The sequence below is a fragment of the Episyrphus balteatus genome, chromosome 3 (assembly GCF_945859705.1).
Source record: "Episyrphus balteatus chromosome 3, idEpiBalt1.1, whole genome shotgun sequence".
NCBI lineage: Eukaryota > Metazoa > Arthropoda > Insecta > Diptera > Syrphidae > Episyrphus > Episyrphus balteatus.
Genome location: NC_079136.1, coordinates 35,907,099 through 35,934,025, shown reverse-complemented (window position 1 = coordinate 35,934,025; position 26,927 = coordinate 35,907,099). Strand labels below are relative to the sequence as shown.

General features: G+C 32.3%; 4 protein-coding genes and 1 long non-coding RNA gene across 16 annotated transcripts in view; 3 read left to right on the top strand and 2 right to left on the bottom strand.

Moving 5' to 3' along the window:
- Positions 1-6,045, bottom strand: part of LOC129913058 (serine/threonine-protein kinase Warts) — a 40,904-nt gene extending 34,859 nt beyond the window's left edge. The window contains exon 1 of the mRNA XM_055991456.1: positions 4,909-6,045. The gene's annotated coding sequence lies outside the window, so the exon portion shown is untranslated. The remainder of the gene's footprint in view (positions 1-4,908) is intronic.
- Positions 6,046-8,775: 2,730 nt separating this feature from the next.
- On the top strand, positions 8,776-12,158 carry LOC129915648 (protein NDUFAF4 homolog). The gene is made up of 4 exons (XM_055995293.1): positions 8,776-9,024; positions 9,106-9,197; positions 9,268-9,493; positions 11,968-12,158. Exons 1-4 carry the CDS (start codon positions 8,880-8,882, stop codon positions 12,126-12,128), a joined length of 624 nt encoding a protein of 207 aa, XP_055851268.1. The 5' UTR covers positions 8,776-8,879; the 3' UTR covers positions 12,129-12,158.
- A 95-nt stretch (positions 12,159-12,253) lies between these two features.
- Positions 12,254-17,636, bottom strand: LOC129915647 (SKI8 subunit of superkiller complex protein). The gene is made up of 5 exons (XM_055995292.1): positions 17,517-17,636; positions 17,170-17,458; positions 16,869-17,107; positions 12,659-12,846; positions 12,254-12,601 (listed from the first exon to the last, which is right to left on the bottom strand). The coding sequence occupies exons 1-5, from the start codon at positions 17,517-17,519 to the stop codon at positions 12,328-12,330; spliced, it is 993 nt and encodes a 330-aa protein (XP_055851267.1). The 5' UTR covers positions 17,520-17,636; the 3' UTR covers positions 12,254-12,327.
- A 114-nt stretch (positions 17,637-17,750) lies between these two features.
- On the top strand, positions 17,751-18,403 carry LOC129917214 (uncharacterized). The gene is made up of 2 exons (XR_008772609.1): positions 17,751-17,849; positions 17,909-18,403. It is a non-coding gene; the product is annotated as an uncharacterized LOC129917214 (long non-coding RNA).
- A 1,617-nt stretch (positions 18,404-20,020) lies between these two features.
- Positions 20,021-26,927, top strand: part of LOC129916287 (F-actin-monooxygenase Mical) — a 124,975-nt gene continuing 118,068 nt past the window's right edge. For 8 of the 12 annotated variants that reach the window (XM_055996148.1, XM_055996147.1, XM_055996146.1 and 5 more), the window contains exon 1: positions 20,024-21,386. The gene's annotated coding sequence lies outside the window, so the exon portion shown is untranslated. Of the gene's footprint in view, positions 21,387-26,927 lie in introns of all 12 variants that reach the window. The other 4 variants (XM_055996142.1, XM_055996143.1, XM_055996140.1 and 1 more) reach the window with 2 other exon arrangements.

Here is a 26,927-nt window from a genome sequence, read left to right as displayed (position 1 = left end):
TTTACCCAATTTCCCAAAAAAAAACCACCCTTTCACATAAAATATTTGTATAGACTGCTTTTATTCTTGGTTGCTGTTATAAATTAAACATATGTATGTAGGTACCGATTTTCATGTGTGTAACAATTTTTTCACAGTTTTTGTTGTACTTATTCCGAATTTCATAATTTCTGTAAAAAAAAAAACACCCTTTAGCTCAAGATAATTTTGTAGACTCTGTTGATTCTTAGTTCTTATAATAAACATTAACTTCTTCGTCAAGTTTAAAAAATTAACAAAATGTATGTCAGCTGTTATGACACCTTCCATACACACAACTCAACCCAAAATAAAAAAAACACCCTTTCACCAAAAATATTTTTAAGAACTTTATGAATCCTTTGTCCCTGCTTTATCTAAAACCTTCTTCCCGAATTTTATCAGTTTAGCATGTTTTTCACATGGTTTTTCGGTTATATTATACCCGTTGAAGTCAAAAAACAAGCAGCCCTGTTTTTAATCGGCTAGAACTTTTCTTAGAGCAATCGTATTGACTTTATTTTTATGTCATTAGATTCAGCATTAGAAAACACCTTTAAAACATATGATGATATTCCACAAACAATTTTGTTCACTATATTTTTGACCTTCACCCCCTCCTTCTTGTCCGCGGAAAAATAACCCTTCCACCCGAAAATACCACCTAAAAACAAGCGGATTCCACATAAATTTAAGCGGATTTCTGTATGGTTTGTTGTCTAGATGACTTCCGTCTTAAAGTTAGCGGACAAATCTTCTTAATTTCTTTCAAATGCGCAAATTTAAAAGAAGCCGAAAATTCTCTTATTTTAAAGTGTAAACATTATAACTGGCAGCCACTGGGGATCGAAGCTACAACTGTTGGGTCACTAGGCGAGTGCTTTACCATCTGCCGATTACACTGTTGGAAATAAGTATGATAAACTGAAACTAAAGTCTTAACTCTGACTTTAATTTTTAAAATTTTTGTTTTTTTTTTCGATTTTTTCAAGATGAAACTGAAATGGAGTTCACCTTAAAATTAACAGAATTTAAGCGGATTCCACTTTTTTTAAGGCGGAAATTGTAGGTATTGTTTTAAGAGGGTGGGTCCACCCTTAAGGACATCATCTTATGTGTTTCAAGTTGGCCTTTTTTCTCAGTGTATGTATATTTCTATTAAGGTATACCAAACATCACTCCTAACACGTCTATAAGAACTCAAAACCGCAAGCATGACCTTCCTTATACAATGTAACACCTCTTTTGCCACAATAACACAACAAACGAAAAAAAAAAATAAGAAAAACGAAAAAAAGAAACTATTAAAAGCATTTCGCATAGGAATTCCAATTATCTGCCAACAAAATTTAAAGTAATCTAGCTGAGTTCTCTCGCAATTGCTAATTACCATTAAATATTTGCACAAATCTTCCGAATACACACGTATAAACACAAATTGTACGTAAATCTCTGAGAGTAAAATATTAATAAATACAAAAAAATAATAATAAAAAAAAAAAACAACATACGTACATATAAGTACTACAATGTAGGGTGGCAAGGTGGTATGGTAAGTGTGTATTAAATAATTTTCATGCTCGGTGAACATTTGCTCACCTTCATGCAAAAAAAATACAAAACTGAGGAAAATAACGCGATGAATAAATAGATAACATACCGCGACGCCTAAGAGATGCCTATGAGCCGCGCTGCTGCGCGAACGGAAGATTACATGTGCACGCCTTGGTGCCGCTGCCTGCCTGCCTTCGCTCATGGTTGTTGGAAATAGGCGAGTGATCCGAAATATGTGATATTTTCGTAATAAAATTTTATTTATACGCAAAAACGTATTTACGAGTTGCAATCTCGCAAGTATGCACATTTTTACATTGCGAAAAGAAAAAAACAAAAAAAAAAAAATCTGGAGTCGTTTGGAATGCGTACTAACTCGCAGATAAGCGTTGATTGTGGTTTTAATAATATTTGTAGGATAAATTGGTTTTAGTTTTTCTTTTGGTTTGTTTTGTCTATGATTTGCCGTTAAATGTGATGTAGCTAAACTAGTGTGCCAAATGGCACAATTTTAGTAGTTCATTCAGATTTGTTTGTCTTACTGAATATCTGAATATTTTAACAACTAGTTGTAAAAAATTGGTTGTTTAGTTAAAATGTTCAGCTGATATCACAAAAAATGCCTTTATATTGCTCGATTTATCACGTAAGCAGAATATAACTAAAAAAATATGTATAGTTTGGTGTATTGGAGGACGAGTTTACTAAGTTCATAGTTAAAATAAAAAGGAGCTGGAATAGTTTATTATATTAGTATTCTCCAGACAATGCCCCTTTTTCTGGTCAACATTTCAACTCTTATAAAGAGGTCAAAGAATGATACGATAGGTTGATCTTTAAGAAGGATGCATCGTTTTTTTTTTCGAGATTCTAGTCGTCAATTTCCCGAAAAGTTACAATAAGCAGTGCCTCGTGACGGACAGTAAACTAATACAGTGTGGTCATTCACAAAAAATGCAGTCAACGCGTTGACGGGTACGATGGCACTGGCACTGACACACAGTGTTGGGTTTTGATATTGACGATGCATTGACAGAGAGAAGGAAATGTTTTTGGTGAGGTCAGAGAGTCAACGAGACCAATTTTGTTGCCTAGCTTTAAAACAATGATTTTGTTGACAAGCATTGCTTTGAATCGTAAATAGTGTATCGGCAGACCAGTTAAAACTTGCGAAATTAATTAATAAAGAAAAGAACGTTTCGATCGAAATAAAACACAATTATTTTTAAAGTGAAAAAATTATATATAAAATACCACTATCCTGATTTTTAGTTGCAACATTCTATCCTGCGTTACGATACGACTGAATAAAATACCTATTTCGGAAAGCAAGTTCGCAGAAGGAGGCATTCATTTCGTTTAGTTTTGTATGTCCGAAAAAGGACCGCCGAAGTTGTAAAACTAATGCAGTTCGATACAAATAGGTTATCACTTTTTAAGAATATAACAACAAGTTTTGGGAAAAACAACGGCCAACAACGAACAAACAACGAAGGATCTTCTTCTTAGGTGCCGTCAATGGTCATATTGATATCATCAAATAGATCTCTTTGGATGTTGGGCTTTGAAGTCTGCTGCCTTATCAAAAAACACCGGCGAGTTGTCTATGTGAGGAATGTTAGGAGAAAACCCCACTCTGCAAAAATTGTTTTCATTCTTTCCTCAATATTGAAGTCAGCTTCTTTTTATCAAAAATGAGGCCTTTATATTAAGATTGATTATAGAGCTAGTTTAACCGCATGGATTGGCAGGATTTAAAGTCTGGGATCCTGTATTTCCAATTCACATCTTTTAGTTTAGTACATAAACTTGTGGGTACTTGTCTGAAAATGCAATTGCATCATCATCAGCCAGCGTAGGCAATTATTTTGCAACCTTATCCCATCAAGATCTAATAGGAGTTCGTTGCTTACCAAGTTCCATTGAAGAGATGATAAGACCCCTGTGGGGTCCCTCCAAAGTAAAAAGATTTTGCAGAACCCAACCGTCTCCCCCCTCTAAACTCTAAAATGAATTACCTGACATTTGTTCCCAATTGGAAGAATCTGAAACTATAGAGTCCTTAAGTTTTTTTAAGTTTAATAAACATAGACATTTTTTAAGCTACTAAAGTTAACCAAGAACCAAGGATTTACAACGCTCAATCATTCGGGAGAGCGTTGCAAGAATAGGGGGATCTATGTACATACAATTTTCTACTTGTTCCGAACGGCTGAGTTTATGGTGCAATTATTCGCACGATACTTATTCTTAGAGGAATTAAGCAAGAGGTATTAACCATTGAAAAATATGGTTGAGCTGGTGCGACGCTGGATTTGTACCTAGAACCATTGGCGTTTAGAGTCCATCCATAACCCATTACTTAGTGGAGACATTTTATTGTGAAAAAAGAGAAGAGCTAAAGGTGTCGGTAAGTCGGGATGGCAGAAAAAGGGATAAGGTTGGAAGGAATGTTAAGTTCCAAGAACGCGGCCTGCTTGCGTAGCACGGCAGTTAGCTCGAAAGATTTCGGTGGAAACTTGTTCCCCAAACTTAACATCGCCTGCAAACAAAACAGTTCAAAGGAAAAACTCACTAAATACATATGATTTCAAAAGCAGTGCGCCCTAACCCTCCCATCGCAAAACTCATCTTTTTCCCGGTACAATAGTCCAGTCCATAGTAGGTATTAGTTCCGTTAACAGTTTTTGTACATTAACGAAAAATTCTAAAATAATTCACAAATTCCTATGCACTATCAAAAAAAAAAAAACATTTCCCCCAAAACAAAAACAACAAAAAAAAATGTCAATAAAAACAAATCTCCCAAATAATTAAAAAAAAAAAAATAAATAAACACAACATAAATAAACAAATTTGGCAACAGTGCACTAACTTTATTGGAAAAACTCCACTCTTCTCATCCACTACACTCACTTTTTTGTGTAGTAGTAATAAATGTCAAAAATCTAAAATGTCACAAAAAAAAAAAATATATCTCCTACAAACACACATTCATACCAATAAAATCTATATAATGTCTTCTCTTTCTTTCTCCAACCAACAACAAAAGTGAGAAAAAAGGAAAATCATATAAGAAAAAACCAACACAAACAAAAAAAAAAAAAACATTGAATGGTCGAAAAATTCCAATCTCTATATGTATACAAAAATATGATCGCATGTACATGTATATCTCTTAAAACTGTGATTGTATAAGTGCGCTAATAAATGCATTGACATGCAGCAGCAGATTTTCTTTTTTTTTTTGTTTCTTTCTTCTTTTGCAGAAAAATTTTATATATTTTCCATAAAAAATAATTGTTAATTCATGTCTCTTTTACTACTACTACTTACCACGATCAATTTTAATGTCCAAAGGAGATATAAATTGAATAAATGATCCCCCTATTCCAATAAAATACAAATCAAAGACAAATCATGATCACCCCAATCGATGAAAGGAATTATAAAATTCTAATCCAATTTGTGTGGCGACGAGGACGATGGCAACTATCCGTGTCGCTGTCGGCCAAAGCAAATCCGAAGCAGCTGCTCTCGGCTAGGCCGTGGTTGTCGTCGAAGATTGCAGATGCAGATGAATGATTTTCAAGAGCAAATTGCAATCGCTTGTTAGGAAATTATCACTTAATTTAGGGATTTTTCATATTTTCCCCCAAATTTGTTTTGCATATTTCGCAAATTGACCATTATTTTGTCTTGTTTCGTTCTAATTTCTATTTTTAATGAAATAACCCAACTAAACACATTCAAGATTCTCCGATTTTAAGATTTTTTTTTGATTTTTCACTCTTACGCACTTTTATTTGCGGATATTTTTTTTGTATGTTTCAGTGAACCACACGGAAAAGGGGGATATTTCTTATTTTGTAAAAACAGACACAAAACTCAGGAAAATTGTAAGAAAAATCGAGAGAAAGACCAACCAACAACAAAAAAAAAAAAGACGACGACGAATGGAATCTTAATAATTGCAAATTGTGTGAATTCCTTCGGTCGTCCGAGTCTCAATTTTATTTTTCTCAAAATGAATTTTCTTGCAGATTTTGCGGGCACATTTTATTAACAATTGGATTCAACAATTTAATACAATAAAAATCTACAAAAAATATATAAATTTTCTTTATAAAATAGGTTTTTTCATTTATTTCGTTTTCTTGTGGGATTTTCTTTAACTGGTCGTCTGCGCACCGTGTCAATATTGAATTGAAAAAAAAAGTAGAATCGCGACGATTTTTCTGTGATATTTGGATCTGATCTGAAATTTGAAGTTAATTTTCGCACATTATCCGATCACTTTGTATATTGGAATATGTTTTAAAATATTAATTAAATAATAAACATTGTATTGCAAACAATTTGAAGATCAAAATTATAGACGAATTGATGAAATAATAACAAAGAAATGCACGAACGTAAAGTTGGCAAGCTACGAACAACCGTCAGCCATGTTGAAAATGAAGAATAATGATGGAAAATATATTTTGTTCCCTATTTTTGATTATATTTTTTTGTGTGTGTGTAGAAGATTTCCCATTGTTTTCGTTGTTGTTGTTGTTGTTGGGAGAAGCCATTTTGCAAGTTGAAGTGATGCCAGGATGTAAATTTTTAGTATGGAAGTGAAAAATTATTAACACGATAATTTTTTTTGTAGTGAAATTAATTTAATGCAAACCAAACCTCAGTAGTAGAAACAAAAAAAAAAACACTTTTATTGCAAGTGAGAGAACGAGAGCTATGCCCAACTAACAATTTTGCTTCTAAATTTTGAACCCAAAGTGCTATTCGCACCTATAAAGCTGCTATACTACTTACGGTAAGAAATTAACAGTAAACGCTTATATAACTCATCTAAGAACATTCTTAGGAGTCTCTTATAGTGGGATTATAAGTGCAATGAAAATTTCTCTGTAATCATTGTATAAAGCTTCTCTGGAGTTCTGTATAGTGTCACACTATAATGATGTTGGGAAGTGATTAAAGTGTCACAATAGGTGTGTTTTTTATTACCACCGGTCTTAACTAGACAAAAAAAAAATGCAGTCGGGGCTAAGCAATTTACATGTAAAATGCAACAACACGTTAGCCCCTTAGGCTTAGTTATTTAGCCCGGAGAATTCTCTGGGCTTAACTTTTTCAACAGATTTAAATCTGTGCTACCAAATTAACTTGTTCGTAAATTAGGTGTGTTTTTTATTACCACCGGTCTTAACTGGACAAAAAAAACGCCTCGGGGCTTAACCTGAAATCTTGGCAGCACTGTATATCGAATGTTCCGAAATCAGCAGATACAACAAAAATTTAGAGTTGTCATATTTTTCGCTTTCGTCCTTATTTTCTTGTATTTTTCATGTATGTTTTACAAAGAGATACAAGAATGTATGTTAGCAAAACTATTTTAACACATTTTGTCCTTCCAAACGTCAGTTTTTACGTTTTTAAAGAAATTCTAAACAATTTATGAAACAAATAGTTTGGTAGCACAGATTTAAAACTCTTCAAAAAGTTAAGCCCAGAGAAATCTCCGGGCTAAATAACTAAGCCCAAGGGGCTAAGGTGTTGTTGTATTAAACATGTAAATTGCTTAGCCCAGACTGCGTTTTTTTTTTGTCTAGTTAAGACCGGTTGTAATAAAAAACACACCTATTGTTTAGAATTTGTTTAAAAACTTCAAAACTGATGTTTGGAATGACAATTATTATTTTAAATATTTATTTAATAGTAAGTTAAACTTTTTTTTTCAAAAACACACAAGAAAACCCAAAAGCGAAATTATATTTTTTTGTGTCAGCTGATTTCGGAACATTTAGTATGCAGAGCTGCCAATTTTTCTCGCTAAGACCCGAGGCGTTTTTTTTAACCAGTTAAGCCCGGTGGTAATAAAAAACACATCTAATATAAGCTGCGTTCCTTTGGAAATATTTAATATCTACTGCTTAGTACTTAAAGCTGCTTCGAACTACTTTTTCAAAAGGGCAAAAGTAGTTCAAAGTAATAACGCACTTGAGAATTTTTGGGTGTGAATAAAAATCTAACACTTCCCAACTAACTTCATTATAGCTGCGTTCCTTTGGGAATATTTATTTATCTACTGCTTAGTACTTAAAGTTGCTTTGAACTACTTTTTTAATAGGGCAAAAGTAGTTCAAAGTAGTTTTAAGTACTTAGCAGTAGATAAATGTTCCCAAAGGAACGTAGCTATAATGGGAAGTATTAGATTTTTATTCACATCCAAAAATTTTGAAACTTTTTGACGTCTCTGTTTGCTATCTTGTTCACTTTATTGCTGTTTTGCTTTATTAAATTTCGTCAGTTTCGGAGTTCGCTTCGTGTGTCGGTTGTATCTTTTTTGCGTGTATAGTAACACTTTTCAATTTAAGTGCTTTTGTTGCACACAGAGTTCATTGGTGTGGTTTTTTTTTGTATATTTCTGTGCTTTTTTCTAGAATAAATTACATACGAAAAACGAGAAACAAAAAAATTTAACTGTCAAATTTACGTCTTCCAAAAAATACTCCGTGTAAAAAAAGAGAAATTCAAAGACAGTTTTTGCGTCTTCGTGTAAAAGCAGACTATTACCCCGTTTGTAAGACCGATTTAAAGATCGAATTGAAACTGAATCGAAATTTCGATCCAGGTATATGGAAGTACCAGATCGAGGAATCGAATTGAAATAGAATCGAAAACACAATTTTTCTTTTAAATATATTTGCAGTAAAATAGAAAAATCTAACCAAAAACAAAGTGCAAGTAAAACTAGATATCATAATACATACATACAGTAAAATTTTCAAATAAGAAGACAATCACACACAATTTCCACCATCAATTATATCTCGAGTATTCAATTCGTTTGGTATATATGCATATTTTCGATTCGATTCAGCTCCCCCAGTCGGATCGGATCGACAAATCCGGATTCAATTCGATTCAGGTATATATAGACCTAAATCCTGATTCAATTCGGATTCAAATCGCCATACAAACGGGGTATATATGATTTGACATTTGAAATGAAATAATTTGCGAAATTATTTCATTTGAGTGAGCTGTAGTGAAGACAAGCTTTACTTATCTTTTAACCTGTTTCCACCTTAAAATTTAAAAATCATAAAATAGATAAAAATCACCAGATGGCACACACATCGAATAAGAGAATTATGATTTTTGACATAACCTCAAATTTACGGCTGTCATCTGTCATTTTGTTTGTCAGCTGAAAAACGGCTACCGCAACTTAACTTGGAAATTTCTTATTCCAAAAAAAAAAAAAATAAATCAAATTCGTTGAATAAAAACCAATAAAAATGGGAAAAGTAGCCTCGAAAATTACTCGGCATATAAATCGTTTTAATGTAGAAAATAGAGCCCATCGAGTTTTAGATCGTGACAAGCCAACAGCTGCACCCAAATTCGATTCGAACATTCAGGATTTGCAAAGAGCCTTGGAACGTAAGTTTACATCCATTTGTTCTTCATTGTGGATTAACTTATTATTTATTTTTTTTTTATAAATAAATATCATCTTCCCAGTTGATCCGAAATTGGTTGAAAAACTCAACAAAAAGGATTCTCATTTGGATGACCGGTTGAAAAATGTTTATGTAACCTCAGAGGATCGTTACGTAGGTTTTTTTTTAAATATTCCCAAGGACTATTCTTATGTTTTAACGATTTTTTTCTCCTCGACTATAGATTGACCATGTAAAGATCAAGAGAGAAAGTGATGAGAGAACTCTACCGCTTGATAGAAAGATTGTCCAAGATTTCGAATATGGTTACAAAGAACCCGTTCGAGTGACACCAGGACGTTGCACTCTGCGAACTGCAATGAAATTCATCACAGATCATCAAGGTGAACCAGATTTGTGGACAACAAAGAAAATTGCCGATGAATACAAAATTAAGGAAGAAACTGTTGGTAAGAGAGCATATTTTTGAAATTTTGTTTGTTTAGTTTTATGTTGAATTCGAAAAAAAAACAAAACCAAAAAAAAATTGAGGATTTCACAACGTTTTGAAAATGATATTAATTCAATCCCTCCGAGTCTTACCGTAGAATTCCTCAACCAAATCCACTCAAAATTCGTTCTTTTAATTTAAAGAAATAAATGATTTCATGACGCGCCTGTCCAAGGTCAAACAGTTTTTGTTGTTAAATAAAACAAAATCAATAAAGTTATATAATGAAGGTACTTCGTAGTTAATCAACAAAATACTCTCGATGGGCATAATTTGCGTAGCAGATATTAAGGGAAAACTATTTCAGCGGAGGCATGCATCTGACTATCAGCCCTATTCTGCTATTCGATTCACGTGAATCGAAAGATTTCCTTCCTTTGTCACGTCACAATAAAGGTTTTTGAAAAAACTCTATCTTTCGAAAGTAAAACGTTGCTTCCGTCTGTTTTAGTGATTCTAAAGAATAAAGATTTGTCTAAGTTCAATGTTAACGCCCATTTAAACGCTTATTTTAGACTATCACGTGAATCGAATAGCAGAATAGGGCCGTATTTTACATTTTTACGATATTCTAGGGAATCGTACGTTTCCAAGATTGAAGTATCAGCTTTAATTGTCTTCAGCTTTAATTGTAGCTTCGGATGTAGGTACGCCTTATAAATTGTAGCAAGGTCAAGAGGGGAAAAGAAAAAGAAACTCAAACACATCGCTGCATTTTTAGCACAAGAGGTGGTTGGTTATCATCATAAAAAGAATCGAAAGTTTTCAGTTTCCTCGATTGAATTACCATTCATGGATAATGGTAGGAATATTTCTCCTTAACGGCACGGCACCGTTTTTAATAACAGTTTCTGTTGGCGTTTTTAGCGTTTTAAGTCAATATCCTTATAACAAAAGACCTTACAACAGGGTTATCATTGAAGATGATTGTTGCAACCTATGACCAAAAGTTTTTACTTCCTTTAGAACACTGCAATATATTTCTTCTGATTTTTTGTTCCTATAAGAATTGTGTTCTATTAATCAGATCATAACAGGCATTTCTTGCTTCTTTGAATTTTAATGTGTTTCCTCAAAATAGTTGGTTTTATATAACCGTAAAACCAATTCTCGAACCTTAAATTGCATTCTGGAAATTGCATTGACCCACCTTTGTGTTCTGAGAATTCTTTCTCAGGAACTTTTTAAAAAAATGTTTCACAGGTAAAAGGCCCTAGATTCTTCTTTCTTTCCTTCATTTAATTTAATATAAAACGAAACAAATAATTTTTAAGGCCTTAAAACATCGTCACTTAAAGAGAAGAGGGCTTGACGCATTATTATTCTGAACGCCTCATATTAGTTGTTTCAATGCAAACGCTATTTTCTAAGTGCATTTTAATCGAAAAGTTAGAGGCGTTTTAGGTTGACAAATTTATATAAATGACAAGGATTTTTCTTTATTATAGAACCAGTTCTTAAAACATATTAGCCCTTATTGCGAGTGTTGTTTGTCTATCGATAGAAGACTTTTGTCGATAACACCGGCACACAAAAAAAAAGTGTCATGTACCAGAAACCAGACCTATCTTTCTATATGTTTTTGGACCCGCTGAATTCGAATTTCAAGTCCGTTTTGGCCGAACACCCTCCAGTTTTGAGAAAAAAGTCATAAACATTCAAACAAAATGTAAAATGCCCAAAAACATATAGAAGGATAGGTCTGGTTCCTGGTACATGACACTTTTTTTTTTGTGTGCCGGTGAATCGATCGAATCGAAAGTTGAACAACACTCTCAATAAGGTCCATTCATCATAATCCATTTGCGATAAGCTTTATTTTTTCGACAAGGAATGATTTCGTTATTTATTAATGCAGTTAAGTCATTAATGGATTGTGCAGAAGATTTCTTCCTTAGTGACGTGCTTAGAAAACGTATTAAATGCAATTTTTAACTAAACAGTTTATGTAGACTTTCTCATTGTTATATCTTTAGGGATCTATTATGACTTGCGAATCGCTAGAATAATTTGGCGAAGCAAAGTTGATGAGCCTGGAATAACCGATTCAGCGTATTAAAAAGGATATTGACATTTTCATTTTCTTTATTTGGCTGCATTACAACATGAGTGTTTCCCAAATCGTTCGACTTGAGTCTAACGTTCGACTAACAAATCATCAGTATAAGTGCAAATAGGGATGATCTATCATTTTCCCTGATGGAAAATAATGATACTCAAAAAATGTTTGGATTGAGAGCTCTTCTCCTTCCTTAACAATAAGGCTGAAGAATAAGGCTGAATCGGTAGCAGGAGAATATTTGTTTTGCCAAGTCATTATTTTCTAGATTTAATAATGAGGTTAAAAATTATATTTCTTTAAGAGTCTTTTATAATATCTTTGTTTCAATGTTATTTTTCAATTCATACAAAAATAAACATTTTTATTTACAGGAAAAATTCTATACTTCTTCAAGAGCTTCCAAATCTATATACCTGACATCAACAGCAAAGACAACATCCTAACACAAGCGAATCCCAATTTGATTGATGAGAAAAAAGAAAAGGAGAATGAGAGTGAGAATGAAAAAGAAAAAGGCAAAGAACGAACGTGAATCTAATCATCTTAAATAGTCACAAATGAATGTTATGCTATTGCTTAGTTTTTAAGTAGCGAAAAAAAGAAGAAGAAGAACTAATTTAAAGAAAAACAAATAACAGATAAAAAATGTTTCCAAGGTAATTGTGTCTTTTTTTTTCATTTCTTTTATTTTTTGCATTATTTCAATCTTAAAAAAACAATGAGGATTAATTTCAAACAACCACATTTGGTGGACAATTGTACAAATTCAGACATTTATCTTCAGACACAGATACGACTTTGTCATTCATCAAACTGTATTTAACACCCCAAACTTGATCACTGTGCTCAGAGAAAGTGTGCAGACATTTTCGTTCGGCAAAGTCCCAAATTTTCACTGTCGTATCGCTGGAAGAAGAGGCAAAATGCTTTCCATCTTCAGAGAAAGACACACAGAGTACCCACGAAGCATGGCCAGACAAAGTTCCAGCAACATCTGAATGGGCACTGAAAGTAGGGGAATTAATAGTTCAAAAAGATCTTGCAAAAGTAGAATTTACTTACACATCGTAGAGCTTCATGTGTCCATCATCGGAGGCAGTGAGGAGCATTTCCGAATTTGGTGAAAAGCACAAACTTCGCACAGACATCGCATGTCCCTCAAGAGTTTGCACTACCTTTCCAGCTGCAACGTCGAAGATTGTGATAATTCCATCAATTGCTCCACTGGCAATATACTTTCCATCCGGACTCTGATAGAAAAAAAAAAAAGAAATAACTTATAGTAAAGTGCCGTAAAGCATACAATTTGTTAAATCTTTGAAATCCATGTAAAGTCAATGAATCTGTATAAGGAGTGTTGGACTGCATTGCTAAAAGCTCAAATAACAAAGTAAAAACCGCGCTCGATTATAACAATCTTTAACCACAATTTACTGAAAAATAAGTACCCCTGAGTTATTCCATATGAAAACGTCCAATCGGAAATGCTGTCTCATTTTAGATTTTGCTCAAAATTTGTGAGGATGCTTTCTTTGACTGTAAGGAAGTAAATCTATGGTGATTTATATTTTAAGTTGTGTCGCTTCGCCGCTAGCCACATTCGAACTTTAAAAAAAATGTCACTTTTATGATATTATAATTTTGCTTCTGAAATAATTTCTATTCAAGATATCTTTTTGTTTGAAACGACATTTTAAAGATTTTACTCGTAAACAATAGTTTTTGAGTAAATATTAAAAAATATTAATCATGTATCATTTAGGCCCAATTTATTGACTCTCCATTAAACTTAAATCGCCATTAAAAAAGGGAATTTTAAAATTAAAAACCAATTTCGTTTAATTCAGTCTCTTTTAAGGATTTTTTTGAAGTTTGGCATCATTAACTAATTGAGCATTAAATTTAAAAGTAGTTTTAGTTAAAACACCAAATTCGACCTTTTAAGAGGGATTTTTAGAGCAAATGGAGGTTTTAAACATAATTTCTATTTATTCACTCTCCATTAGTGTCAAATGTCATTTCATTTATTTTTTTTATTTGAATTATTATTTTATTTGTAAAATGTCAAATGAGCTAAAGAATTATTAAAAAAACATCACAATTATGAAAAAAGTCCAGACTAGAATTTTTTGTAGGTATACACACATGCATTTGTACCATAAAAAAGAACAACATTCAAAGAAATTAATACATTTCTTGTCTACTTCGCACAGATAATACTAGATCTACTAGATTATATTCTCCACTTCAAAACTAATCATTTTTGAGATGCTGCATAATACATACATAACATTCCAATTGAAGCCATGAGAAGAAGAGATATAAAGCTTACTTCTAAACCAATGACACGAGATGAATGCCGATAACACTTAAATTTAAGTTGTTATTTGACACCGATGGAAAAAATTAAAAATTTCACTTAACTCCTTCTTCTTCTCATGGTTTCAATTGTAGGTTGTATATCGTTAATCTCTTGCATTTTCTGGCGTTTTCAGCTGCAAAATACTTACGGGTCATAGTTTTTTGGTTTTTCTTCCAATTCAAATCTATTTGATTTGACAAAATTGTAGCTTTTGACAGATTATTTTTCAAACAAAATAAAAAATCCCTATTATATTTTTAACAGAGTTTTAAATTTAAAGTTTCCATTAAAAGTAAGGACTTTAACTAAAGAAGAGTGAATTAAATGAATTTTTAATGATGTATACTTAAAGGCGACAATAGTTTAACGAGGCCGTTAAATTAAATTATCCCACGCCTCTTTCCCCCCCAGATACCGCACGCGCTGGGGTCCATTTACACCGAGTATGATGGCACTTGCGGTGGCTAGTCATATCGGCACTTAAATTAGAGTTTTTTGAAGAAAAAAAATAAACACGAGATAAGAGCGGGGCTGCTTATTACAAGCAGATACAAAATGTAAAAATAAATATGTAACTATATGGGAGCATGGGGAAACATACAACCATATAGAAAAAGAATTAAAATAAAGTATTAAATAAAGTTAAAATTTAAAAATAAGTAAAAAAATTAAAAAAGTGTAGAAAAAAAAACAATAAATAAAATAAAAAAGCATGCTTATGCACTTGTTAGATCAGTAAAAAAAATAAAAAGTCCAGTTTCAGTTTCTCTTTTACTATTTCACTATTTACTAATCTTTACTAATCTTTAGGTCCAAGAGGGCTATGAAATACCATATAGTAGGTTTTTTTGTGTGATCTTGCTGTTATTACAATCAAAAATATTACAATTTTTACAATTTTTATTTTTAACTAAAGCGATAAATTTCAAAATTTAATGGAGGCTCAATAAATTGGCCCTTACTGTATTTTTGTGGTTTTTGACTGACTCCAGAACTTCGGCTGATATTTCCCAAATATTAAATTTAAATATTATTTTTAATAAAAAAAAAAACTTTAAATTAACGCGATGGATTTTCTCCACCTGATTGGATTTTTTCTGACTTCGGATTCAAGTTCAACACACCACAAAACCTTTTGAAAAGTATAGTTTAGTCAAGGCAAAAAAAAGTATATTTTTGAAAACCAGTGTTATAGTTCTGCCTTTAGGCCTGCGTTAACAACACCCAAAATCTGATGTTATCCCTTTTTGTCCCTTCACAACTTATCATCATTAATTCTGTAGTCTTTTGAGACGAAAAATCAAGTTTGTAACAGTTCTCCTTTCTAAAATATAACTTTAAACTAATATAAATAAAGATAAAATCCGAAAAATAGTAATTATGTATACATACAAATTATTTAAAATTAAGAGCGGACAAATTTTTTTTAAACATTTTTCTACACTCCTGTTCAAATTTAACGCACGTCCTATATATTTTACAGAAAAATCCTTTTATAACTTATGTCACAGTGGCCCGTATGCATAAAAATAGTAAATACTAGCAATAGGAAATTAATAAGTATAAACTACATAGGTTTGAATGTGGATTAAAAAGTTCATACTTTACAATTTTTCGAGTAAAAGCATAATAATAATATAATAATAATTTTTACTATATGCCTGTAAGACCTAAGGTCTTTTAAATGCATGCTGCACGGCACTAGTTAGAAGGAATAGAAAGATAGGAAAGAATTTTGCTGTTCCAATAACCCGTAGATACTAAAGTGGTTTGAGAATATCTTAAAAATTTTCATATTCTAGCTTTGGATTGACCAAAAAGAAATTCAGATTTAAATTCAATAGAACATGTTTTGGAAATGTAAACAAAAAAAGATGCATTCCTGACCGAAATCCACCTCCAAGCAGTTTTGATCAACTAAAAACTGCAGTTAAAGAATGATGAAAAGTTTGGAGAAAATCTTTCGTAAGGAAAATACTAATTTGAAAGGAAACACGTTTACTTCCATATATTAGAACAAAAAGTGATAGAAAAATCTATACGTTTAAGCCCCCCCTCACTACAAACTTTCTATCGGCCGACAGTTTAGTCAATCTCTTAATCAGGTATGAAAATGTATGAAAGTACGCACACTACAACGATTAAGTATCGGCCGATCAAAAAGTTTGTTTGATCGAAAAAATAGTTTCTTTTGCTACACAATTGCCTTCAAACTAAAATATTTCTTTTCCAGCCGACTATTTAGTTGCCTGCCTGTGCGCACACTAGGAGCCCAACCCGACTAAACTATCGGCCGATAGAAAATCTGTAGTGTGTGGGGGCTCTTAATTATAATAAAATTCAAATTTACAGAGAAGAAGTGATTTACAAAGGCATAGTGTTTTTGAACAAAGTGAATTATTAAAGTTTAGATACAATTCATTCTATAAAATTAACAAAGAGGAGTTACAAAAAACTTTGAAAAGAAAAGTTATTTCGTGGAATGAACTGAACAGACGACTCCAAGTTGTCATATGCTAGAAGAGATATTACCAAGTATTGAATAAAATTATTAGAAAGAACCGTCACTTGCTTCCATATTTTAATTTTTTTTTTTCTTAAAAAAACAATAATTATTTTAATATCAGTTTTCAGACCTTGAATTGTTAGATTTGGTTCGTTTTTTTTTTTTTTTGGTTAGTAATACTATTGCAGTTTAAACAATAAACAAACACAAAAAAAATACAATAAGGAATTTTAAAGCCATTTTAAGTTTATATACGGGGGTATAACTAAAGAAGAAAAAAGAGCGTTAAATTTGAGCAGAAGTGTATAAAGATTCATTGACTTTCCCTTGATTCCGAGGTATAAATCTTATGGCACTCCACTATTAATCGAAATGGATAAGATGAAGACAATTACAATACTCACATAAGCAATACTAAGATTAAACTTTCCATTTTGTGGATCGAGAACTTGTTCTGCCTTCCCCGTCTCCACACTGTACATAGAAATCTTGCCCTCATTTGATCCAGAGATGACGAATTTATTGCAGGGTGAGAAGGCAACTGTCCACAGATCGACAGGTCCGAGGGCAATCTTATTCTTTTGTTGTCCTGACTTGGAATCCCAAAAACATAGACTTGAATCCAAGGAACTACTTGCAATTGCTAAAGAAACCATTAAAACCCAAATTAAATCTATTCCCTGTCAATTTCTTTGCAAAACCTACTTTGTCCATCAGAACTAACAGCTACTGACATAACTCCCAGCGAATGTCCAGTTAATTGATGACGAACACTCAGAGTATTATCATCTCGAATGTCCCAGATTTTAACCAAATCATCTAATCCACCAGTGACAATGAAATCTTTGTATTCTGGTGGTGGCCGGTAGACATGTTCATTTTCATCCGTAGTGTTGCCATCAGTTTGGCTAGCATTATCAATTTGTGTCCTGCCCCAAGAACATGACCAAATACCGTCTTCGTGAGCGGCTTCTTCTTTGTGTAGAAGTGAGAACTATGGACACAACAGATTAATGAGAATAATGGAGTAAATAGATTGTATTATATTTTACCATATTTTAATTATTGAAATTCCACAGTGTTTTTATATAAAAACTAATTGAGGTAAAAAAATTAAACAAATAAGATTTATTTTTTATCACCGGTTGGAGGTTAGAAAAATGACAGTGACAGCTGCTGTGAAAACAAAAGAAACGTCAACAGATAAAACCATCGAGTCTCGTTTGTTACCAGGGATAACTTTGAGGAAATTGTTTGAAAAAAAAAATATTCAGCAATGTAAATCAATTTATTTTATTTTTTAATAATTTGATTTTATAAAAGTTGATTCATGGAAGAAAAAATTCGAGAGGATTTAAAAGAGCATTTGGATAGTTCCATCGAAGGTTGATTGAGTTTTATATGAATTATTGAAAAGATTTTGAAGACATTTTCATTTCTACAGAAACATCTTCAATTGGTTTTTCAATGAAAGGATGTGGTCCATCGATGAATCTTTTAAAAATATTTGACATCAATAATCCAAATTATTTAGATTTTTTGAAAAGCTTCAAGACAAACAAATGGGTGGATGAGTGTTTAGACGCGTTTCTGTCTGTGATGGTTGAAACTGATAAATCAGTTCGAAAAAATAATTTTTCCAATAATTGTCAAATTGCTGCTGTTTTTGAAATATTTTATAGTTGCTTTCAATATTTGGCAATATTTCCAAAAACTAATAAGGACAAGTTTTTGGAGTATTTTCGTCAAACGTTATTGCTCTATACTGTGAATGATCCACCTGAATGTTTGCGGATTTTCAATGCTGTAGAAGGTTTTGTTGTAGCTAAAATTTTTCATGAAAATGTTGTGATGCATTTTGAAGTAATACAAAATAAATTGAGTTCGATGGAATAAACTTTGGCAATGGAAAATTGTTTAAAAACTCGAAGTAAATATATCCCATTTTGTTTTATTTATATGATTAAAAAAACGTTCTTTTTAACCAAAATATGAAAACAAGTAGATTTCTGGATGCTTTTTTTGCAAAGATTATTTCCGTCTTAAATTGAGCGAAAATCTTCCCAACTAAAAATTTTGCTTTTATAATGGCTAAAACAGATGTGCGGTACATCTGCACGCATCGCTGCATGCAGCGCTGCACCCAAAATACATGTGCATCACTTTTTAAGTTATTGATGCCAATTTCTGTCAAAAAAATTCATAACCTTGAAAAATATTTTTTATTTTATTTTTTTAGGAAACGATTATATGGGGTAAATATGGATTATATGCGGTTAAAATGAAAGAAATAATTGAATTTATAAAACAAAACAAGATGGTTACGTTTTGTTTTATAAATTTAATTAGTTCTTGCATTTTAACAAAATCAAAACAAACGTTATTTGAATTTTTAAACTACCTACGTTAAGAAATTAACAGTAAACGCTAATATAATTGTTCTAAGAATATTCTTAGAAGTCTCTTATAGGGGTATTATAGGTGTAATGAAAAATTCTCTGTTAATTCTCATAAAGATTCTTTGGAGTTCTTTATAGTGTCACACTATAATAGGGGTATTCACGATCCGATGCAACTGGTCTTGTATCATTGCAAAAGTGCAAAAGTGTAAAATCTTACAACACTACAACAACAAAATATATGGATTGAAATTTTACAATGGTCTTGCACTTTTGCTATACCCTAACCCTTTTGCAAAATAAAAATACAATGGTGTAAATTTTTTTTGACAGATGGCAGCTCGCCGTCGCGTGTCGTCAATGATGAACAATTTATCTTTTTTATTCTTATTCTTTTTTATTTTGTTTCTTTTGATGTAATTTGTGAAAATAAATTAACCCGAACACAACAAAGAATGAAATTAAAAAAAAATTGAAAAAAAAAGAAGAAGCATCGGTGGAAAGACAACTCCGTAAAAAAAAGAGTGAAGCTGATATAAATCATATCATGGATTCCATTCAATATTTACTATAGATAAGAAGAGGTGCGTTCACGATCTATTGTAAAAAAATAAAATTTTACACTTTTACTAGGCCTGTACGTTGCACCAGATCGTGAATACCCCTAATGATTTTGGGAAGTGCTTAAAGTGTCACACTATAATAGCATTGTTTCATTGGAGGTGGTACTCATGAGTAGTAATTAAGTACAACAACTACACATTCCTATTTCCTGGAATAGAAAATTGTTAGTTGGGAAGGCTTTAAAGTACCTTCCATAAAGCTATATAGAAGCCAATTTTTATCATATACATACATATACCAAACATTTGCAGCCATAATTGACAAGAACTATAATATATCGTTTGCCTTATATCCCTCCGAAATTTTTAAAAACACAAATTCTCTACCGCCTCATCCCGCCTCCAAACGCCATCTACATTCTCATTCCCAAACTACCTCCTCTAGACCACCTCTGTTCACTGTTCCATTTCACAATTCCGCCGCACCCCAAAAACAAATTTTCGAATTTTCATGCACTTTTTCGAACTGTCAAAAAATATCGAATCAAAATTCGAAAACACTCTGCTTTTCCACTACCACTGCGTTCCACCATTTAATATTTAATTTCGAACAAATCGCCGAAGAAGACGGGTGGCTTCACCGATTCGCTTGTCGCGGAATAATAGAAAATTAAAATTAAATAAAATACAACAAAAAAAAAATCACTTTAAAAATAAGAAAATACAACTAAAAATAAAACCAACAAAAGTAATACATCAATCAACCATCTATCGCATAACAGTGTGTGTATCGTTTGCTTGTGAAGAAGATCAAAAAAATTAAAAACCTTTTGTCTCCTCCAACTTTTATAGTACCAACTCGATTCGGGGAGCAAAGCAAATATAAAATCAAGAAAACACCTTCCGCTCTCAATCACCGTGCAAAGGAATTCTATATCACACAAGAACCGAAGGAAAAAATTAAATTTTTCAAATCACAATTAAATTTTTTTTTGTATTCCTTCAATCTGTCACAAAAGAATTTAATAAAATAAATAAATTTCGGTGTGTTTTTTTCTTGGTCGAAGAGTCTCCCAGAATAATTCAAGTTTTCCAAAATAAAAAGAAGTAAGAATTCTCCGCGGCCTCCGCCGCTACAGCCGCCACCAAGAGATCTTTTTTTTCTTTATTTTATTAGTTTTTCGCTGTGTTACGTGTGTTCTCTTGATTTTTCTCTGAAATTTCGTAGAAAATTATAAAAATTTTCCATCAAAAAATCCAAGTGTATCTCCGATTTGTGATTTTTCCTCTGCGATTGGTTTTGTGCATTTCCATCGCGGTTCTTGCACTTTTTTTTTCTGTCGTAGAGTGACCTTATTTTACCACCAACACCGCATCGCTTTTTTTTTGTGGTCCATGCGTGAGTTCATCAGCTTTCAGCAGCCTTTAATTTTCAGTTCTCGATTCGCTCTATCGCTGTTTGACTGTGTCGAGATTCACTTGGTTCTATTCTGTATCTGTGCATGTGGACTGGAACTGAAACTCTTGTGAACTTGTGTAATTCTAACACACAAAAACGACGCGTGCAGCAGATTTCTTGTGTCTTCTCGTCGTCGTCATAGTGCATCTCAAACTCTTGCTACTAATCAATAAAATACAAAAAAAACAAAAATAGTAGAAAAGTGGATTTTTGTTCGATAAGCCCCGGATGATTCATCATCACAACAAAAAGAAGACCAAAAAGTTCGTTTTCGGTGCATGTGGAAAAATAAAACTTTCCGGTTAATCAGAAGAAATTCGACGAAAAAAGAGAGATAAATCATTTTAAAACAAAAGCAAGGAATAAAGACATTTTTTTTTGTTGTTGTTGTACACACTCAAAGCAAAAAGCAAGGTGAAAGGAATTTAAATTTTGGATTATTTTCTTTGAGAGAAAAAAAAAACAAAAGGAGATTTACTAAAGAAGCATCAGTGGAAGCAGGTAAGGGAATTAATGTTTTTCTATTTTTAATTTATAATGCGAGGTAGGTATGCGAATTACTTTTCAAAACATGTTTTTGTTTTTCAGTTTAAAGAAATTGTCATGATTTCAATTTTGTATGGTTTTGGCGTAGGACATAAAAAGGCACCTGGTGCTATAAAGTACCTTACTAGGGTACCTACTTGCTTGAATGTTTATTTATCTATTTCATCTTCACGGGTTGGTATAGAATTTTCACACTCAATTAGTCGGTCGACCGGTTTTGGTTAAAGTTACTAATAAATTTTCAAAATCTTTGGCCCTTTCGGGTTTTTTCTTCTGATGTGGGCTTGATTAGATCCAGAGAACTAATTGTAAGTAAACTAACTCTAGTTAGATTATTAGATTTTGTGAAAGAATTCACTTGAGCTCTACTGTAAGTATAGCTGATTGAACTAAACGAAGATTTTATATCAATTCGTATGTAGATAAATCTAATGACTTAAAGAACATTAGAAAATTCAGAGACATCGGGAATTATTTGGAAAAACAATTCGAAAATATTCAGTAATGAAGCAATAACTCTAGATCATCGTAATTTGATGCAATCAAAAGAAACACTTTGCAAAATAACTCGAGCCCACAAAAGTTTTGTACGATATGCATTTATTGAAGAAGCTCAGATGTTGGAGAGTAGAGTTATTTACTTTCAATTAAAACTGAACCTTATGAAAGCAAATTATTTAAACGATGCGAAGTTCTTAGACTTAAGGGCCCAACCCATAGAATCCGTTGCGTCCGTTCCGTCGAAGTTTTCAACTGACAGCTCGATAAAGTACACACGTTCTAATGGGAAGCGACCCATAAGAGACGGATCGGACGGAGACGGACGGATTCGACGGAAGAAGTAGCCCAACTTTCTACTTTTTCATCCGTCGTATCCTTTGACATTGGTTGTCAACAATAGATCAGTTCGATTTTCTGCTTCTGAGTGCACACCGGGGAATTTCAGAACTAAGAACTGAGTTCTTTTCTTCTCAGATTTTATGAATTGTGAACTTTAATTGTATATTTGTGAAGAAAATGTAATAGAAGTAACATTTAATGATATACATATCTAATAAATTGTATCAATTAAATACTCAAATTCTGTTGTAGAGTTCAATTTTACTATACCAAAGTCATACCTACAACTCATAATTTGTTATAAAAAATTGTTTTTAACTGAAGAGCAAGTACCTAGAGGAAATATAGTCGTGCATTTTATTTTATTAAAAAAAAGAACAACAATAATAGTTGAAAATTTCTTGCATCAGAACTTCCTTAGTGCACGTTCAGCGATAAAATATCGAAAACACCTTGGAATTTGAAGTGAGCTGTCAAAAAGCAATCCGTCATAAAACGTATTCTATGGGTCACCCCTTTCTGTACCATCCTTCAACTTCAACGGATGGATTGACGGAACGGACGCAACGGATTCTATGGGTTGGGGCCTTTATAATAACATATAATAACAGTTTCAACAAATTTTGTTCACTATGCAATCTTAAATCGAAAAAAGACTGCTTCCACCTTATAAGTGTTTGTCCCATATTTGCACAACAACCGAATTTCATAACTATTTTGGAAAGAGAACTTTCACACTTCAGGAAACAATTTCTCTGCTAAACGATTCTGTCTGTTCATGGAAGAAACTCTATCTTTTTCTGAAAGACGTATTAAAATATAGAATGCTAATTGTAACTGAATATTTATAGTCTTTTTTAGGTATATTCTTTTTGCTCTTTCTTTTTGATAATGTAAATGTATGTTTTTTTTTTTTTTTTAATTACCTATCATTTAAATTTGCCAACCGAGCTAACAGCAAAGCCAAAGCTTTAAAATTAATTGTACAATTTGTAAATAGTATTTAAAAAAAACAAACCAATAAATGAATTAGGTACTTACTACTTACTTACTACTACTATTCAGCAATCTTGTAATGACTGGAAGATCTTTATAAAATGTTGAGAAATCTAAAGTTATTCTGTTTCCAATTCCACTATTTCTGAAACTTAGGAAAATACAAGGTAGAACAGTGGTAAGCTGATGATCATATGAGCATTGACTAGCGAAGTAAAGTGTTTATGAGGCGTTTAATTATTATTATGAAGCGTTAAATTATTATTATTATTCATTTCAAAATTTTTAAAATTTGAATTCTTCATTTGAAGCACTTTGCTTCATTTTACTTAAAAATACTTTCGTTATTTCATAAATTTTTGTTTTATACTTTTTAAATCTTTTCCAAAATATTCTTATTGATGCCTTAAATTTCAAATTGAATTCATAAAGACGCATTAATTTGCAAAGAAAAATTTTTTTAATTATTGTTGATAATTAATCGTTTTACCTACCGATTTTTAAGTTCTTTTAATGTTGATTTTAAACAATTTAATTAATCTTTTTGTAACTTTAATAGAAAATAAAATCGAATAATAACCAGTACAATTACCTACTGGGATTTCTGTTTGCTTATTACTTGGGTCAATTGGTCAATATTTACTATTAGAAATTTTTTAAAAAGTGCAACAATAGTCGCTTATGACAGTAAAGCCATGATTAGTTTTTGCATCCCTGCCAATCTCGTCCGCATACGCAGTAGTACTCACCGATATCTCTGGTGAAACAATACTACAGAACTCTAAGGTCAATACCGGAGGCAAAGTCAACACCAGTCAAAAGTTCGTACAGCTTCTTGTATATGCCGACGATATTGAAATAATAGGAAAAATACAGCGCGATGTCAGTGGCGTTTTTGTGAGCATATAATCGGAAGCGCCATAAACTCAACATCGACATATTGAAAAAAAAAAAACGTCACCATGGACAGCCTTAGTCTTCGTCTAGGCTCCGCTCTATACGTAATGCAAAAATAGTATTCAATGTGTGATTTTAAACTTTTTTTTCCAATTTTTACTTTAAAATTATTTCAAAAACAATTGATTGATATAAATTAATTTACTCAATTGCCTTCTTAGACCTAAGAAACAGAGATTAGCAATAGTCATTCCTCGTTTTATTTAAGTTTATGTATCGGTGCCTAGATATATAGAGGATTCTAGGCAGGTAAAGATTTTAACCACCTCCGTTCCTTACAGCACCCATCTCCCATAAGAACGAGTTTAAGAGGAATGGCAAATCCAGACTTTACTTCAGCCTTGTTTTTTCTACAACTCAGTAGCTACTCATTTTTTTGATTTTATTCGAAAAACAATAAAAACAAATAATTACTTGTGTAATTTTTCTTATTGTTTTGCGAATAAAAGGAAAAATGAGTAGCTACTGATGAGTATTAGAATGGCTTCTTAGTTGACCCCGTCAAAGGTCAACTCATACGTCCACTTTTCCCTAGGCCATTGTCTTCTGCTCTGAAAACTTCAGCAGTAAGATGGTGAGATTTATCAGTTTTACTGAACTTTAGTTTGGAAATGACTTCCTTCAATGTGCCTTGAAAATATTGAACATCACCTTCATCGTTCAGATGATTTTTTGCCATCTGTCATCACAATGGTTTGTTCACCTTGAGATCTTAATATATTATACCAAAAACCATCATTGTACGACAACTTAAGTGCTAAGTAGAGTTACCAATTTTTTTTTACAAGAGAAGTGCAAGTTCAATTTCTTTCTTAGAGCCTAATAAAACCGTAGGTTTATCTCATTGATCTATAGCGTTCTGTATTGTGCCAAAGGTCCACAAACACCAACTAGTAATTTTATCCAACAGTTTGAAAATGTCAGTTACTATGCGCTTCATTTGCTAAAAACTAGTCATCCAGTACGCTTATAACCACCATTTACCATTCACATCACAACAAACTCTAATATATTTCAGCCACCATGAAAAGTCAGCTAAGCCCATAAAACCCAACTTCATGTGCACTTAAACAAAACAAAAAAAAAAACTTCAACAATAATAACTACATTCATGTTATATACAGACATCAGCACAAGTTTAATGTATTCTCGTATCGATTTTCATATAAAATCCATTGTTTTTGCATTGCCGAGTAATTTCGATTTCCACTCGAGTCACTCAACTAAAAGCCTGCCATAAGTGCCACAGCATTATACATGTATTTTTTGTATATTAATGGACATGGAAATGTAATTCCGAGGGTACATACGCAACACTATAGTGGCTCACCCTTTTCTAGACTTATTTTTATACACATTGATCGGTAAAAATGGAAATTTGCTGACTCTGGTCATACTTGTATTATAGAAGAAGAATTGCAAAAATAAGTTGGGTATTGTCATAAACCTTACAAGTATTTTCCAATAAACTACTCGATGGATCAATCAAACCTAACCTAACATTACAAAACTAGGTTAAACTCTATCCTATGATGCAAAAAATAAAAACCACAACAACAACAAAAAAAAAAAACTAAAACGAATAAAAAAACGCGTGTCAATGGAAGAATAATGATTGCAAAGGAGGGTAAAAAAAGTTCAAAGTGAACCCGGCCATTAGTTGCATGCAATGCTGCACCAGATATGCAGGTATTCTCATATTCACAGTACTGAGTACATGAATGCAATTGGGTGTAAATGGCGGTTGATGAGTAAACAAGTAAAGTACGTATGCCAGCCACAAGGATATTGCTTTACACCCATTATCCTTTCTTTTCCTATTCTTTCGCACCAACCGTGTAATGGGATTCCTTGTTTTTTGTTTGTAATGTTTGTTTGAAAAGAAGAAAATCAGGAACTAAAGACATTTTCTCCAACTTATTATATACACAAAATTATTCAAGAAAGGATTTAACCCCATCAGCATAATCCTGTAGTTTAAGTGCTACAGTAACGTAATGGTTTGTAAAATGCAATGTTAGAACTAAGAAACTTCTCTTGCCAGACAACAATGAGTTTTTAAAGGAAGAAAAATGTTTTTTTTTTTTTGTTAAAATTATAATAACCTAGGATTAAGTTATGAAGCTAACCACACATAATATACTTGGGAAATTAGATTTTTACACTTAAAAAGCACTTAGGAACTTTTAAGGTCGCATGGTGTAATTTTAATTTGTTCAGTTAATGATCATTACGTCAAGAGACCAAAAATGAGAATTATAAAATTAAATGTTTTATTAATTTAAATAACGCTCTCAAGCTTTCTTTGTTTAAAATATTGAATGCTTCAGACGAGATGACCTTGTCGTTCATTCTTTGCACATACTGAAGCTTCTTTCATCCAAGTTCTCTGCGATAGGGTTATCCTTTAATTTATTTGATTATTAAGTACCTATTTATTGCTTTTTTTCATTGGCAGAGTTATTATAACTATCAATAATCATGTTCTGACCAAGGTTATGATGGGAATCAAGTCTCGGACTCCCTTATTGCAAAAAAAACCTAGTTGCTTAATTGTTTTCGAAACTGGAAGCAGCGAGTTATGGATAGAGCTGGTGAAGTTGGTTCAGGCTCAAATACCAAATGCATAGCTTGCTGAGGCCCAACGAAACGAGCGATCGAAGAATAGAATGAGTTTCGGAAAAGTTACCAAAAAAAAGAATA

Excerpts from the sequence above, each read along its gene's own strand:
- LOC129915647 (XM_055995292.1), bottom strand. Across the intron at positions 17,108-17,169 it reads TGTTAGTTCTGATGGACAAA|CAATTGCAAGTAGTTCCTTG; the intron begins GTAGGTTTTGCA and ends TGGTTTCTTTAG. Across the intron at positions 12,602-12,658 it reads CACATGAAGCTCTACGATGT|TGCCCATTCAGATGTTGCTG; the intron begins GTAAGTAAATTC and ends CCCTACTTTCAG.
- LOC129915648 (XM_055995293.1), top strand. The coding sequence starts at position 8,880 with ATGGGAAAAGTAGCCTCGAAAATTACTCGGCATATAAATCGTTTTAAT. Across the intron at positions 9,025-9,105 it reads TTTGCAAAGAGCCTTGGAAC|TTGATCCGAAATTGGTTGAA; the intron begins GTAAGTTTACAT and ends TCATCTTCCCAG. Across the intron at positions 9,494-11,967 it reads AATTAAGGAAGAAACTGTTG|GAAAAATTCTATACTTCTTC; the intron begins GTAAGAGAGCAT and ends TTTTATTTACAG.